Source organism: Sorex fumeus, unplaced genomic scaffold (assembly GCF_029834395.1).
Source record: "Sorex fumeus unplaced genomic scaffold, SorFum_2.1 ptg000035l, whole genome shotgun sequence".
Classification (NCBI taxonomy): domain Eukaryota; kingdom Metazoa; phylum Chordata; class Mammalia; order Eulipotyphla; family Soricidae; genus Sorex; species Sorex fumeus.
In genome coordinates, this window is record NW_026606092.1 from 4,002,065 (window position 1) to 4,018,798 (window position 16,734).

A 16,734-nucleotide genomic window follows, 5' to 3' on the forward strand; every position below is an offset into this window, starting at 1 on the left:
CATAGGGAACAGGTCTCTGAAGCGTATGTTAATGCAGGAAAAATGGTGGAGTCGAAGAGATGTGCCCAGAGTCGGCGGTTCTTCATCCTCTTAGCTATTTGACACTCTTAAAAGCATTCCATGCCACTCTGCTCCTCCTGCATAACTCAGGTACCAGGTCATTTGTCATGTTGAGTTCTCGACCTAGGTACACATTACTGCTGCATTTGGAGATGTTCGTTCTGTTGAGAGTGAATGGAACATCAGGAACGAGTCATTTTCTAATGACCATTGTGAGATTCAGCTGCAGTCCGACCTTTCCACACTCACGGTTGAAGTCAGCCTGTGGTTTGCTGATATATACAGTAAATGTATAACATCAAATATCAAATATATCATCACATGTGGTGCAAAGCAAGCCACAGAATAAACAAAACACATCCATAACTAATACATGATACCACAAAATTGAAATTGCCAGAAGATGGAGTAACCAAATTTAAAGTTAGAAAGCGTCAAATTAATTTCAGTTGATAAATGGCGGAAATTTCAACACTTTGGCTGTATTTTGATCACTTGCTGGAGTGTGAGAACTTATGGAACATATATAATGATATACACTAATATTACCTCAATAAAAAGAGACAATACAGTTACATAATCATTATAATTCTTAGAAACATTCATTATTTCTGTCAAAATTTAATCTATGAAAAATATTTTTCAGTATAGATTTTTATTCTAACTCTACTTTCAAATAATTGTTATTTATTTATATTTTATCTAAAATCATTCTAAATTTATTTAGTGAAAAGCCTTTATGACTTTAAAGTGACCTTTAATTTTCCTTATTATACAGTTAGAAAAAAATTTATTTATTTATTTATTTATTTATTTATTGCTTTTTGGGTCACACCCAGAAATGTTCAAGGGTTACTCCAGGCTCTGTACTGAGGAATTACTCCTGGCTCCTGGCAGCTATGGGCTACTGGGGATTGAACCGGGGTCAGTCACATGCAACACCCTATCCAGCCCAGCCCCAAAACTTAATGTTTTTGAGTGTTGGATATTATACCTATCAAGGCATTTCAACTGTTATTTGAGACATTCATTTGTCCTCCCTGACATCTCTGAACAACATTTCATTATTTTGGTTTGTAAAACCTTACAAATATTATCATGTGGGGGGAAGTTTTTTTTTCAAAATCCACACTTGCTTTTTATTTTAAAGACCTGTTTCATTTTGTTTTTTTAAATTTCATTTTAGATTAGGCACTAATGTTTAATTTTTATGTAGTTTATTTACATTTTTCATGTAATTCTCAGTCTTCTAATTTTGCTTTGAAATAACAGTTCCAGATAGTGTTCCTCTTTCTATTTCTATATTACTTCCCAAATTGTATATAAAAGTTTTAAATCTATGCTAAATCAAATTATACTGCAAATAATTACCTTCCTTCTTTCCAGTAGTTGTACGATCAGCTAGCTTCTGAAATTCAATATTTATTGTTCCTTTGTAACTAGTTATTCTTGTTCAGTGTACTTTATTGCACATTATTGTTAAAAGTGGGTGGTGTTCTTTAAAAATTATTGATTTCTCATTTAGAAAGACAGGGTAATTTATACCATTTATTTGCTAGTAAGCTTCATTCATTTATACATTCAGTTTTAATTTACTCCATAAATACTCAAACAGCTAGATCTACTTTGAGAGACTCTTTATTTCCGAATTTAGAAAATGAAAACAATATATACCATTTATTTGCTAAATTGTGTGTTTTATTTATTCTTAGCATTCATCCTAAATTTGCTGCATAAACACACAGCTAAATCTACTTTTGAGAGGTACTAGATGATAATAAAGAAAAAATATTATATTGTGACTTTTAAAAAGTGTTCAATGATCTCCAATGTTGATAAATTATAAAATATACACCCCACTATTATTAATGTGACTTCATAGGCAATTCCTACCTAACCTTCATTAAAATTTATTTATTAATCAGTGCACTTGTTTAGAAAGATAATTTTTATAGTTATTAAAGACCTATCTAGAATAATGGTATGTATTCATTCTAGTAACGTCTCCATTGGAGACTTTGTTAAACTCTAATGAAGTTTGGAGCAGAAAATATAAGGACTTATGAAGATGACCACTATTGATAGATTGTTCAGATGAGATACAAAAACACACAGAGATATATGATGTTTCTAATAAAGATATATTTTATTTATATATTAGTAAATATCTGTATATACCATATATCTTATGTAATATATAATGTTTTATAAAAATTTATACATAAAAAGAAGTCATTGATAACTTAAGGCTCTCATTTAATTTATAAATAGATATATGGCAATACATTTTTAATGCCAATTATTTTACCAAATCTGTAAAACAAACTACAAATAAAATGTTTAGTTCTTTCCATTTAAACAAAATAAGAACTTGTCACACATGCAATTGAATGAAACTTTTTTTTACAATTACTCTTGATTACTACAATATTTAAAGTATACTGAAGCTCTATATGCCATATCTTTTCTACTGAAAATTCTCAGTAAACTGGAACACTAAGTGTACACATTCACTGTATCACTGTATCACTGTCATCCCATTGTTCATTGATTTGCTCAAGTGGGCACCAGTAATGTCTCCATTCGCCCCAGTCCTGAGATTTTAGCAGCCTCTCCTTACTCTTCCTTCCCAAAGGTGCCATATTGGAGGCTCTTTCAGGGTTAGGGAAATGAGATCCATTATTGTTACTGTGTTTGACATACTAAATATCCCACAGGGAGTTTGCCAGACTCTGCAGTGCAGGAGGGTCACTCTTGGCAGCTTGCCAGACTCTCTGAGAGGGACAGAAAATGTATATAAGAGAGTACAAGCAAGTATGTTAAAACCAAACACATTGTGCTGCTTTAGACACATCAGTGGGCTAGGCTCTAAGAGGGCGCACACCCACTTCCGGGAGCTTTGTTTTATAGTCACTGGATCTTGGCTGTTGATGGGATTACATGGAGCCAGGGGCAGTTTGTGGATGTGACTGTCAAGCTACTGGAAGATGGGGGATCTGAGTGAAGGAGGCCCAGTCCAATATGAGCAGGCTTGGAGATCTCAGCCCCGGGTCCCGCATACCTGGGTTCCCCTGTCAGTTCCTTCATGCCTGAGACTCATCCAAACAAGGGGAGAGTGTCCTTGAGCATACCTGTGGCTGGGTTCTGGAGGTTTTATGACTTCCCGGGTTCTTTTTTGGGTTGGGAGGAAAACTCACCCACTCCCCACTCCAAGAGGCCCCAGTGAAGACAGCATGGCACAGGGGCAGGAGATTCTGCCAGGTGTACACATTACCTCAGTTAATAGAAAAAAAAATTAAAGATAGGATTACCCTGGAAGAATGTTACTCAGGTCTTTAAGTCTGTTTCACTGTGAAGTTCTTAGAACTACTGGTTTCATGGGCCAGAGTCATACTTCTTTTTTTTTTTTTTTAGATTTTTATTAGTGAAACACCATGAGGTACAGCTGTAGATTTACAAATTTTTGTGCTTGGATTTCAGTTATACAGTGATCAAATACCCATCCCTCCACCAGTGCTCATTCTCCACCACCACTGATCCCAGTATCCCTCACAGCCCTCCCCCCCCCCATCCCATCCTGCATCTGTGGCAGGGAATTCCCCTTTGTTCTCTCTCTCCTTTTGGGTTCTGTCATTTGCAAAAGAGGCAAGGAGTGGCAATCATATTCGGTCTAAAGTCTACTCTCAGCTCCCAAGAGGCTTGCCTTGTGCATGACTCAGCAGTATTTGATTTTTGGCAACAGGGTCCTTCCTGACTTAACCCTGAGCTCAGAGCCCAACTCTGCAATCAGGAATTACTCCTGTCAGTGCGAAGCGGCGATACCTATGATCAAATCCAAATCTTCCATGTGCAAGTGTTCTACTCACTGTACTATGAAGTACGTTTCTATATGTGTTTATACATGTATAAACATGGTATATACATACATATGCATGTTTTATGATTGCATATATGTTTGTATGTTTATACATGTTTTAACATGCTTTATACATGTTTGTATGTTTTATACATGTTTGTGTGTTTGTACATGTTTTATAACATGATTTATACATGTTTATTCATGTTTTATACATATTTTATACATGTTTTATTTCCAAAGTTGAGTACAATGCATGTAAATAATATGGAATCATTCCTTCAGAAAAATGACACTTAACCAAAGTATGCAGAGCTATGCAGATTAATTAAAATACACTCTCTGTGCTGCCCTGCTTTCTTATATGAAATGAAAGTGAATTAATCCCAATTATTAGATAGTTAAAAAGACTTAATTTTGTTTTAGATGTAAAAGCTAGAAAGTATTTCCAGTATTCAAGAAATCATTACTTGTTATTTGTGCCAGTCTAATACAAATAAGAATGTCCTTCCTGTTTGAGAATATAATGTAACCTGGAACTATATGTGTGTGTATATATATATATATATGTGTATATATATATACGTATATATATATGTGTATGTATATATACATATATATATATATTTGGTGGGGAGGAGTGGGAGAGGAGGCACACCTGGCTGTGCATGCTCAAGGCTTTCTCTTCACTCTAAGCTTCCGCCTGGCTCTGAGCCCAGGAATCACTCCTGTTGATTCTGGGGGAATACGTGGGATATAACCTAGGTAGCCATGTGCAAGGAAAGAGCCTACATACTATAATATTGCTCAGACTCTGTATCTTGGAGCTATTAAAGACTTACTGGCATATTATCCTTGGGGATAGAAGATTAGAATTATAACTTTCAAGTCCTTTATTTGTATTAAAGGATTTTGATCCATTATATCAATATATCAACATTGACATATTTTCACCATGTGTACCTTTTAAGGAATATTATGATGCTAGATTGGATTTAATACAACAGTTTTTTTAATCATTTTATATTTTTCCACTGGAAAAATATTTTTGATCACTTTATCATTTCCAATTGACATCCCTTTACTCACTGATTTGCTCAAATATGCGCCAGTAATGCCTCCATTTGTCCCTGTCACGTGCTAGTGTAGCTCAATGGCATTTGCTCACTCCAGGAATGCAAAGAGCTTCAAATTGCCCCTTCACGGTCTTGACAAAGAAATCTGACCATCTGGTAGGTGGGCGGCCACGTGCTCTTTTGAAGTCCCGTGGAATGCAGTCAGTTATAGCGCTAGTTCAGTGGTCGTCTTCAAATCACATTATGTGACTGGCCTGTCTGATTTCCCACTCCTTGGCAAACGAGACAGCAGCCCTGATACACAATCATTGAGGGAGGTTGGAACTCCAGATTCCTTCTCTCACTTGAGTGAAGCATGATACGCCAAGCATAGCTCTTCCGATTCCTCTCTGGGAGATCCAAATAGTGTTCTCATTCTGTTTTCATAGGGCACAGGTCTCTAAGGTATATGTTAGTGCAGGAAGAACGGTGAAGTCGACCTGCTCATAGCTGGAGGTTTTTTGTCCTCTTAGCTATTTGGAACATCAGGAACTAATCCGTTTTTCATGAACATTGTCTTCAGGAAATACAGCTCCAGCCCGTCCTTTCTACACTCATGATCAATGTCGGCCTGCATTCATGCGGCTTGGCTAATGTTTGGGGTTATTACAACGATGTCAGCAGTGAAGCAGATGTGGTGTAGTTGCCGACCATCTATCTCTGTTCCCATTTCTTTCCATTCCAGTAATCGCATGACGTTCTCTAGGGTGGAATTGAAAAGTTTCGGTGAAATGGTATCCCCCTGCCACAGCCCTCTCTTTAAATAGGTGATCACTTCCTCATAGAATGGTGAAATCCGGATGGTGAATCTGTAATACAGCTTATGAAGGATTCTGATGTATTGCGTTTGAACGCCCTGTCTGGGTGGCTTCAATTACTGCTTCAGTCTCAACAGAATCAAAGGCCTTCTTTAAATTGATTAAATTAGATAAAGTGGCATCTTGAACTCCCTAGAAACCTCAATGAGTTTGGTCACCATGTGGATATGGTTGATCATGCTGAATTTTTTTCAGAACTCGGCTTGCTTTCATGGTTATACTTCATCTAGTTTTCTGCCAATCCTATTTAGAATGACTTGAGTAAACAGCTTGTAGACAACAGATAATAGGCAGATAGGAAGATAGTTGCTGATGTTCTGCATGTCTCCCTTCTTGTACAGCAGAATGGTCCTGTTGCTTTTCCATTGGGACAGAATCTTGCATTCAAATAGGTAGACTATAGACCAAACATGATTGTCACCCATTGCCTCTTTTGCAAACCACAACACCCAATAAGAGAGAGAGAGCAAAAGGTAATGCCCTGCCACAGAGGCAGGGTGGGATGAGGGGGATGGGGGGTGGGAGGGTTACTGGGATCCGTGGTGGTGGGAAATGGGCAGTGGTGGAGGGATGGATATTTGGTCATTGTATAATTGAAACCCAAGCACAAAAATTTGTAAGTCTACAATTGTACCTCATGATGTCTCACTAATAAAAAAAATAGGTAGAGTATAAAAGGCACATGAGAAAACGCTCTACATCACTAATCATCAGGGAGATGCAGATCAAAAATACAATGAGATATCATTTCATACCACAGAGACTGGCCCACATCCAAAAGGACAAAAGCAACCGGTGTTGGCGTGGATGTGGTGAGACCCTCCTTCACTGCAGGTGGGAATGATGACTGGTTCAGCCCTTTTGAAAAAACGTATGGACGATTCTCAAAAAATTAGAAATTGAACTCCCATTTGACCCAGCAATACCACTACTGGGAATATATCCTGGAGAGGCAAAAAAAAGTACAGTCAAAATCACATCTGCACTTCTATGTTCATTGCTGCACTGTTTACAATAGCCAAAATCTGAAAAAACCTGAGTGCCCGAAAACAAATGACTGGTTAAAGAAACTTTGATACATCCACACAATGGGATACTATGCAGCTGTTAGAAAAGATGAAGTCATGAAATTGATATATAGGTGGTACTATATGGAAAATATCATGCTAAGTGAAATGAGTCAGAAAGAGAGGGACAGACATAGAAAGATTGCATTAATCTGGCGTATATAAAGTAACAAAATAGGAACCAAACACCCAGGAATAGTCGAGATAAGTACAAGTAGCTTCACTGCATGGCTTGGAGGCCAGCCACACTTGCTGTGGGAAAAGGCAGCTCATATAGATAAGGGAGCACCAAATAAAGATTGTTTTGAGGATCCTCCTAGGATGAGAGATGCATGCTGAAAGTGGACATTAGACCGGACACGATTGCCACTCAATGCCTCTTTTGCAAACCACAGCACACAAAAGAAGAGAGAAAACAAAATTGAATGCTGTGCCACAGGGGTAGCGTGGGATAGGTGGAATGGGGGGTGGGAGGGATACTGGGAGCATTGGAGGTGGAGAATGGGCACTGGTGGATGGATGGGTACTCAATCATTGCATAACTGAAACCCAAGCACAAAAATTCGTATGTCTACAACTGTACCTCATGGTGTTTTACTAATTACTAAAAATTTCAAAAAGAAAAAGTAAAAAAAATCCCAAAAAACAAAAAACAAATAGGTATCGTGTGAAGAGCTGAGCCAGTGTATTAATGAATACTGACAGCAGGTTCTCTAGGTGTTTGGGTGTGACCTTGTCTGGTCCAGGTGCTATTAGATTCTTTCTGACGAAAAGTCGTGTCAGATTTTAGAAGGGAGAACATTGGGAAAGACAAATCCATCCTGCAGGATTTGGCATGTGGGCAATCTTCTCCATTGCCCTTCTGATGTGATAGATTCATCAGGACGTTGGAGGGCAGTCATCTTCATCTTGTAGTTGGCAAGTACAGGCAGGCATTGTGAATGCTTTTTTCAGCTTCTGCTGCATCGACCAGCACTGCTGATCTTCTCTCTTAGAGGTCTTCATTTATCACTTCTCTGCACAGCTTTGCAAGCTTGGACATTAGCTTGTGATTGCCTGAGACTTGCTCCAACCTATGTTGATGAATGAGCTTGAGAAGTTTCTGAAGACAGGTGTCTTTTTGTGGCTGTCTCTATCTCAGCATTCCTTGCACAATCATGGAGGTGCTGAATTAGTGGAATGTATTCTCCTCCTATGTCATCAATGATGAAATCTTCCCATGTTGCCGCAGTAGTGCCAAAGAGTTTCCAGTTGGTGGTTGTTCTGGGAGTTCTCTTCTTAAACTTTGCAGACCTTTATCTCCACTCTGGGAAGTAGAATTTTGCACAAAGAAGGCAGTGGTCTGATCTTGTTTGGAATTTTGGGAAAACAGTGAGATCGGGTCAGGCAAAACCATTGATTGAATATGATATGGTCAATTTCGTTGTGGAACTGTCCACCGGGAGATTCCAATGTCCAATGCTTAGATTCGGCCTTCTGGAATTGTGAGTTACCATGGATGGTCTTGGTAGACATGATAAACTCAGACAGTCTATCATCCTGCTTGTCCCATTCTAGGTCTTGGGTCCTGATGTGGAGTTCTTTGGTCAACTTTCTCAGTCTTGGCATTAAAATCACCAACAATGATCTTGTAGAAGGTGTGGTCTTCTTTATAGAACTTCTCCAGCTCCATGTAGAACTTCTCAATTTCTCCTTCATTATAATTGGATTTTGGTGCACAGACAACAAAGATAGAAACTGCTGGCAATGATCCATGTCTATTCAAGCATAAGCATTTGATTTGGGTTGTTAGGCATTCGAATTAATGAATGAATCAATGCTCATGGCCAAGTTCGTGTTGACAAGGACACCGACACCACCAACACCTCTCTTCTCACATGTTCCGAGGAACAGTTCTTCTCCAGTATTAAATGCCGTGTGATGTGTTTGATGCCTTCTCGTCTCAGTCAGACAAATGATGTTGTACTTGATCTTCTGTGCTTGCACTATCAGGTTTTTGATGGATGCTTCCAATGCCAGTGTACGTGCACTGAAAGTATAGACAATCATTTTAGTCCTTCTTCATTTTGGCAGCCCAGTTTGGACCTTAGATTTATCAGCTTATCCTTGCTTGTCCTTCTTAATGCTGCCATATTGGGGACTCTTTCAGAGTCAGGGGAATGAGGCCCATTATTATTATTACTGTTTTTGGCATGCTAAATATGCCACAGGTAGCTTGCCAGCCTCTGTTGTGTGAGTAGCATATTCTCGGTAGCTTGCTGGGCTCTCCAAGAGGGATAGAGGCTTTTAGGGTGGCCTTCAATCACCCTCACAGGTGCTCCTAGTCTACCGAATGCAAGCGTTTGGTTGACTGGTATGTTGTAATGATCTGTAGCACCCGTTTGTTCACTCTTTGCAGGCCAGCACTGTTGCCACCCTCCATCATGATGAGGTGGTGAACCTTATGCTTCGCACCATATTTGAAATCCATCGAGTATTTTTAATTGGTAATTATCAAAAATGGATAGGAAATGTCTTATGATGTATCACGCAGCCACAAACTGACTGCACGGTTCGGAAATTGGTCTGGAGTGAGGTGGCCATTGGCTAGTGAAGATTGGCCTATGAGGAGATTATCTGATGCCAGTAGGGATTGTCTTATGGGTGTGAGCCCAAGGTCACCTGAGATTGGTGGGGAAATGGGGTAGCAGGCAAAGAATCTCTGCTCCCTGGTCCCATTGAGCCCAGAAAAAATATTTTTATGATGAAAAATAAAAATCAAATCTTTTTATAAGTGGTTTAACAGATTTCAATCTTTAAAAAACAAACAAACAAACACAATGAGAAAAACAAAACACTTTGAGTCAGAAAGAGAGGGATAGTCATAAAAATATTGCATTCATCTGGGGAACATAAAGTAACAAAATTGGAGACTAACACCCAGGAATGGCCTAGATTAGTACCGGAAATTTTGTTCCATGGCTTAGATGCCAGCTACACATGCTAGCGGAAAAGGGAGCTCAGAAAGAGAAGGAAGCACCAAATAAAGGTTGTTGGGAGGATCCGCCCAGGATGGGAGAAGCATGCTGAAAGTAGACCATAGACCAAACATGATTGCCACTCATTGACTCTTTTGCAAACCACAACACCCAAAAGGAGAGAGAGAACAAAAGGTTATGCCCTGCCACAGAAGCAGGGTGGAATGGGGGTTATGGGGATGGGAGGGATACTGGGATCTGTGGTGGTTGGCAATGGGCACTGGTGGAAGGATGGGTATTTGATCATTGTATAATTGAAACCTAAGCACAAAAATTTGTAATCTACAGCTCTACCTCATGGTATCTCACTAATAAAAAATTAAGAAAAAAAAAACACTTTGGATTGGAAATACTACACAGTATTCCATGCACCAGTACTGGTTTACTAAATATAGGCAAGGAAAGAGCGTGGAAAGAAAAAAAAAAGGTTAAGGAGCCATAAAGTAACTAACTATATTTTGAAACTTTGCCATTTCTTGCAACTATGACAGAACTGAACAATATCATATAAACTAAATAATAGGGATTAAGGCAAATACCAGTTGATGTCACTCATCTGTGATTGATTTCATATGTAGAATATAGATAAGCAAAACAAAGGAACACAAAAACCTGAATGATGACAGTTTCTTGCCTTTGAATTATGAAATTCACATTACTAAGAGCTGAGGGTTGAATGGAGGAAATAAAAATATGAGCTAGAAGCTACAAAAGAACAGTGGAAGAGGACCTTATAACTGGTGATAGTGAGGCTCAGTAACATTGTATGTGAAAGCCATAAAATTTAACAATAATATAGCCATGTTATCTAAAATTATAATAATTTAAAAATAAAATATCATCTCATTAAAGCAAAATTCAACAGCTTTTCTTACAAGCATTGAGATTTGTGTAGAATATATCAACATATATTCAACACAGAAAGCATGAAATGTATATCTATATATATACACAGATATAAGGTAAAGGTAAGGTAAAGGCCCTCCCGTTGATCATCGATCTGCTCCAGCGGGCCCAGTAACATCTCCATTGGAGACTTTGTTGTTACTGTGTCTGGCATATTGAATACGTCATGGAGAGCTTGCCAGGCTCTGCCATGCAGGCGAGATACTTTCGGTAGCTTGCCGGGCTCTCTGAGAGGGGCGGAGGAATCGAACTCGGGTCGGCCATGTTGGCTGTTTGTAAGGCCAACGCCCTACCACTGTGCTATCGCTTTACACAGATATATGTATAAATATATTTAAAATAGCTTTTAGTACCTAATTAAATTTGGTAGCTTCAATATGAATGATGGAAAATTTGATATATCTGGAAGACCTGAATGTAAAAAAATCATTGTCATTTAAAAGAATGAAAATGAAAAATAAATGAAATGCAAATATGAGTTAATAAACCTAGTTGTCTTCCACTGACCTCTATCCCTACTATGTACTAAGTATATCTAGTATGATAGTCAACCTTAAATTGGTTTCTATAGTTACACAAGCCATATTAAACATTTAAAGTCTTTGTCATATCATAAACTTTAAATGCAACTTGAATATTGATGGAATATGCCAGAGATTCAAATGACAAAAATTTCATTTTTTGTTGATCTGGATCAGCTCTGGCAAAGGAAACCGGGGCAATTATCAAGTTGCATGCAAACTGTAAATGACTTACCTATATTGCACTTCATACTTCACTCGGTTTCTGTTCTCTTTCATTCCTACTACTTTTATCAAAACACCCTTCTGGAGAACAAATGTAATGCTATACTCTATTTATATACCTTGAAAATGTTAGCATTCTTTCTGAATAGTATGTGATACTCTGCTCAATTAACTCTGATTAATCTCCCACTATCTGACATTTCCATAAAGTTCTCTGATAGTGTACTTTTTTCCGGTGCTAAGTCTGAGTTTCCTACATGTCTTATTTCACTCATTATACTATGTGTCCTGTTGAATGTATCTCGCTGGAACAACAGTTATGATCAAAAACTCTATCACCCTCAATTTCAGTCAAGGAAGACAACTTTATTCCCGTATATTCAGTGTCTAGGTTTGAGTTACTCATGCTAATTTGGAACAGACTCTTCAATCTTAAAAAAATTATTTTCTTGACTATAAAGTTCGTAAAGAGCATTTTCCTTGAATTCAGCTGAACTCAGTTTAATCCCTGGCGCCAGTGGTCACCTGAACACTGCCTGGAACAACCTAAACTCCACTTCTGCATTATCCCCACCTAAACCCCCTCCCCAAATAAATCATTCAACTGTTCTGGAATTACAACCTGGTCACTTTTCTGGTCACTTATTGGATGTGACCATAATTATTCATTCCATCTTAGATTGTATGATCTTTCTCTCTTTCTTTCTTTCTTTCTTTCTTTCTTTCTTTCTTTCTTTCTTTCTTTCTTTCATCTTTCTTTTATTCTTTATTTCTTTTTGACTACCTTTAATTGATCACAGTAATAAAAAAATCTTCTTTATTTGATGATACTAATCTACACATACAAATATTTGACATATTCTAAATTAAATTATGATACATAGCCTAAGTTTAAATGAAATAGAGTTTTCTAACATTTATAGAATATAGTAATCGATTTTAACCAATTTGTTTTTTAGAAACTACATAGGAAATTATATGCATAATTTTATGATACTACAAAGCCATTGTTGCAGGGCTGGAGCGATAGCACAGTGGGTAGGGCGTTTGCCTTGTATGCAGTTAACATGGCCAACCCGGGTTCAGTTCCTCTGCCCCTCTCAGAAAGCCCAATAAGCTATCTCACCCGCACTGCAAAGCCTGGAAAGCTACTTGTGGAATATTTGATATGCAAACACAGTAACAACAAAGTCTCACAATGGAGACATTTGAGAAAATTGATGAACAATGGGAGGACAGTGACAGCGACAAAGCCATTGTTGTTATTGCAAGTAATTGATAAATGCCTATGAGTTCATTCTCATAAACTAGTACTTATCATAATACCCATAAAAATTCTTAAAATTTTAGTTTAACTGCATTGGTAATATTTTTCAGTTCTTTTGTTGGGGAGCCTCCCAAGTGGTAATCTGGAGACCACAGCCTGTTCCCACAATTCACAGCCAATCAGGACTGCATTTCAGTGTAAGAACCTGAGCCTTAGTTTGGTCTCTGCAGTGCAGAGTATTACTACTGCCACAATGACTAGCTAATATGACTTGCTGCATCCTGAGATCCTCAAAGGGCTGTTTGGTTCAGGGATCAAACTGGGACTATCCACATGTTATGCATGCTCTTTAATATCTGTACTACTTTCCTTGGTCAAGTAATTCAAGAAAAGGAAATAGGCTTGGGATATAGTTGATGCCATGCAAAATATACCTCACACATGTGGGGAAACCCTGATTTCAATCCTTAGCATCACCTGGCCTGGCAGCAAACCTGAAAGCCCTGACTTGTTCTCCACAAACAACAAGAAAATTACAAAAATCTCATAGAGTTGTCTGAAATGTCTGAATATAATATTAGTGATTAGTTAATTTATTCTGTACCTTTCTTACAGATAATATTTGAATTTAAATACATGCTGTTTTTTCTTTTTTTGAGTTTTGAGCCAGACACCTAGCTGTGCTCAAGGATTACTCCTGGGTCTGTGCTCAAGGATAATTCCTGGTGGAACTTGCCATCAAATCCTGGGAGACCATATGTGGTGCCAGGAAATGAACCCTTTATGGGTCTCATATAATATTCACTATATAATAACATATTATGTATAATAATAACACTGTAATATTCAATATAATAGACACTAAATAATATTGTATATAATCTATATAATGTTATATATGGGCTGGAGTGATAGCACAGTGGGTAGGGCGTTTTGCCTTGCATGCGGCCAATGGCCAACCCGAGTTCGATTCCTCCACCCCTCTCAGAGTGCCCAGCAAGCTACTGAGAGTATCTTGCCTGCACGGCAAAGCCTGGCAAGCTACCCATGATGTATTTGACATGTCAAACACGGTAACAATAAGTCTCATGATGGAGTCATTACTGGGCCCACTCGAGCAAATCGATGAATAACAGGAGGACAGTGCTACAGTGCTAATATTATATATTATGTTATGTATATTATATGTTTATATATAAATCTTCTTCAGAAGAGTTTTTTCATATAAGGGATTGAGTGCTACATTTTTCTTATCAACATTTTAACTACCTTTATGTGTTGTTCGTACATTTATTTTTATATTGCCCTTTTCAAAAATTTCTGATATTAAATCAAAATATTATAATCTATTTTGTAGTTATTGTTTGCTTAAAATATTACCAAAATCCTTTTAAATAATTATGGAACATTAAATAATGTTTCTTACTGGCTTCATTTGAGACTGCAGAGTCTCCTGTCCCCATGCCTGGCTGTCCTCGCCAGCTGTCCTCCCCTTGGAGGAGAGCGGGTTGCGTTTCCCTCCCCATCCTGACCAGGGCTCCCGCAACTGAAGACCTCCAGAACCAGCCACCACCATGCTGAGAGCATTCTCCACATGCATGAAAGTACTGGCAGAGGAACAAAGGCATGCGGGTCCTGGGGCTGAGATCTCCAAGCCTACTTGGATAGGGGCTGAGCATCCTCCACCCAGATCCTCCATCTTCCAGTAGGCAGGAGTCACACCCACCAACTGGCCCCCTGGCACTGTGTAATCCCATCAACGGCCAAGACTCAGAGACTATAAAACCCAGCTTCCGGAAGAGAAGAGAGCAGAGTCTCCTGCCCCCGTGCCTGGCTGTCCTCTCCAGGGCAGCATTTGCGGCTGCATGACATCTTATTATCTCATTCTTACTTTAGACAAATTGGCAGGCTACTGAATGTAACCTGCCAACACGGCAGAGTCAGGCAAACTCCCCGTGGCATACCCAATATGCCAAATACCAGTAACAATGATGGGTCTCATTCTCCTAACCCTGAAAGAGCCTTGAATATGGTACTTTTAAAAAAAATCTCAGGGCTAGGATGAAGGAGACGTTACTGGGGCCTGCTCGAGGCAATCGACGAACAACAGGATGGTCGTGATCGTGATCATTTGAGAATTATATTTGGAGAACAAAAATAAATGCACTTTTGTGATAGTATATAGAATATTCACGGTCACAGATATTATTGATTATCAATGCATTTTTAAAACTGCCATATATAATTTAAGAAGGAAATATCAAAGCAAACCATTTATATATTTACAGGTCTCAAAATTATATAGACATTTATTAAACTGCAATTCCTCAATTATTTATTTGCCCTGCTATTTAAACTTACATCAGTAAAAATGTTATATTAAAATAAAACGCACTTTCTCTTTTTTTTTTTCTTTTTGAGTCACACCCGGAGTTACTCTTGGCGGTGCTCAGGGGACCATATGGGATGCTGGGAGTTGAACCCGGGTTGGCCGCGTGCAAGGCAAACACCCTACCTGCTGTGCTATCTCTCCCGCCCCTGCACTTTCTCTTTTTATATAATAACTAAAAGTACCTTTGTATGGAATGATAAATGTAATAATTTAGTGAATTTTTTTGTACACTGTGACCAATTTTGCCATTTATCCTTGTCCCGAGATCCTGGTAAGTATATTTCTACTCTGAGTGTATAGATTCAACTGGTATTTAGGTTGTTTGTATGTTAATATTTCATCATAACATTTTATGAGTTTCAGTTATATAAATTTACATGCTCATAGAAGCATTGTTTACCACTAAAAAGTTTTTTATATCCTTCATCTTATGCTTGACCATTTTTCCTAATATATATATACCTCTCTGTCTCCCCCTTCCTTTCTGAATATTTTATACATACACTTAAGTAGAAAATGCTAGGTTAATTGGGCAAGAGATTCCCAAACAAACTTCTCTTCTGTGTTTTGCTCTTCTATATTACTGTCTTAGTCATAGACCTCTGTGTTCATCTTTCACATCCTTGCTGGTGACTTTGCATAAGTTAAGTGAGAAAACCACCTTTTCTGTAGATCCAAATTTTGACAACCATTCTGTAAGTTAGATAAGTTAGATACAGATTTCTTACCCTTATCAGAATTTGTCAACAGAATATTTTCATACAAAAGTCAGATTTCATCTTCATATTTTAAATGATCTCTAAGTTGACTGAAATATGGAACATTGTCATTGTCTAACAAAAACACAGAAATATCAACCAAATTTAAGTTTGCATAAACCATGACCATATTTTTATACATGATTGATAGTATTTTTGGGGGGGTTCAAACCCGGCGATGCTCAGGGGTTACTCCTGGCTCTGCACTCAGGAGTTACTCCTGGAGGTGCTCAGGGGACCATATGGGATGCCGGGATTTGAACCCGGGTCGCCTGCATGCAAGGTCAACGCCCTACTCGCTGTGCTATCGCTCCAGCCCGACTTATAGTATTTTTAAGTCACCATTATGTGTAAGGTCTAACAACGCAATCATTAAATATGGTTATATTAAAAATAAAAATAAACTAAATAGCCTTAGTAACTAAATGTTCATTTTCTTTCTACTGCAGGTCCCATAAGTAGTATTTTGGTGAATAATTTTGGTAGCCGGCCAGTGGTAATGACAGGAGGTTTGTTATGCTGTTTTGGATTTATTAGTGCCTCTTTTAGTAAGAGTATATTGCATCTTTACATCACTGTTGGATTCATTGGAGGTGAGTACATTTTTTATTTTGAACATATTTTATTCTTACCATTTCTGTTTTTCACAAAGTTCAAAAAGTACAGACAGTAATAGGCACTTGTATTGCATCTCCAGAAGTTTCGCTGAGAGAACAGAGCCAGGAGTAAGTG

The 16,734-nt window shown here is 38.1% G+C and overlaps 1 protein-coding gene across 1 annotated transcript in view; it reads left to right on the top strand.

Annotated features, from left to right (window-relative positions):
• The window catches only part of SLC16A7 (solute carrier family 16 member 7), a 113,275-nt gene that overhangs the window by 86,007 nt on the left and 10,534 nt on the right, over positions 1 to 16,734 (top strand). Inside the window, exon 2 of the mRNA XM_056117689.1 lies at positions 16,452 to 16,595. Coding sequence (XP_055973664.1) covers positions 16,452 to 16,595 — 144 coding nt within the window. The remainder of the gene's footprint in view (positions 1 to 16,451; positions 16,596 to 16,734) is intronic.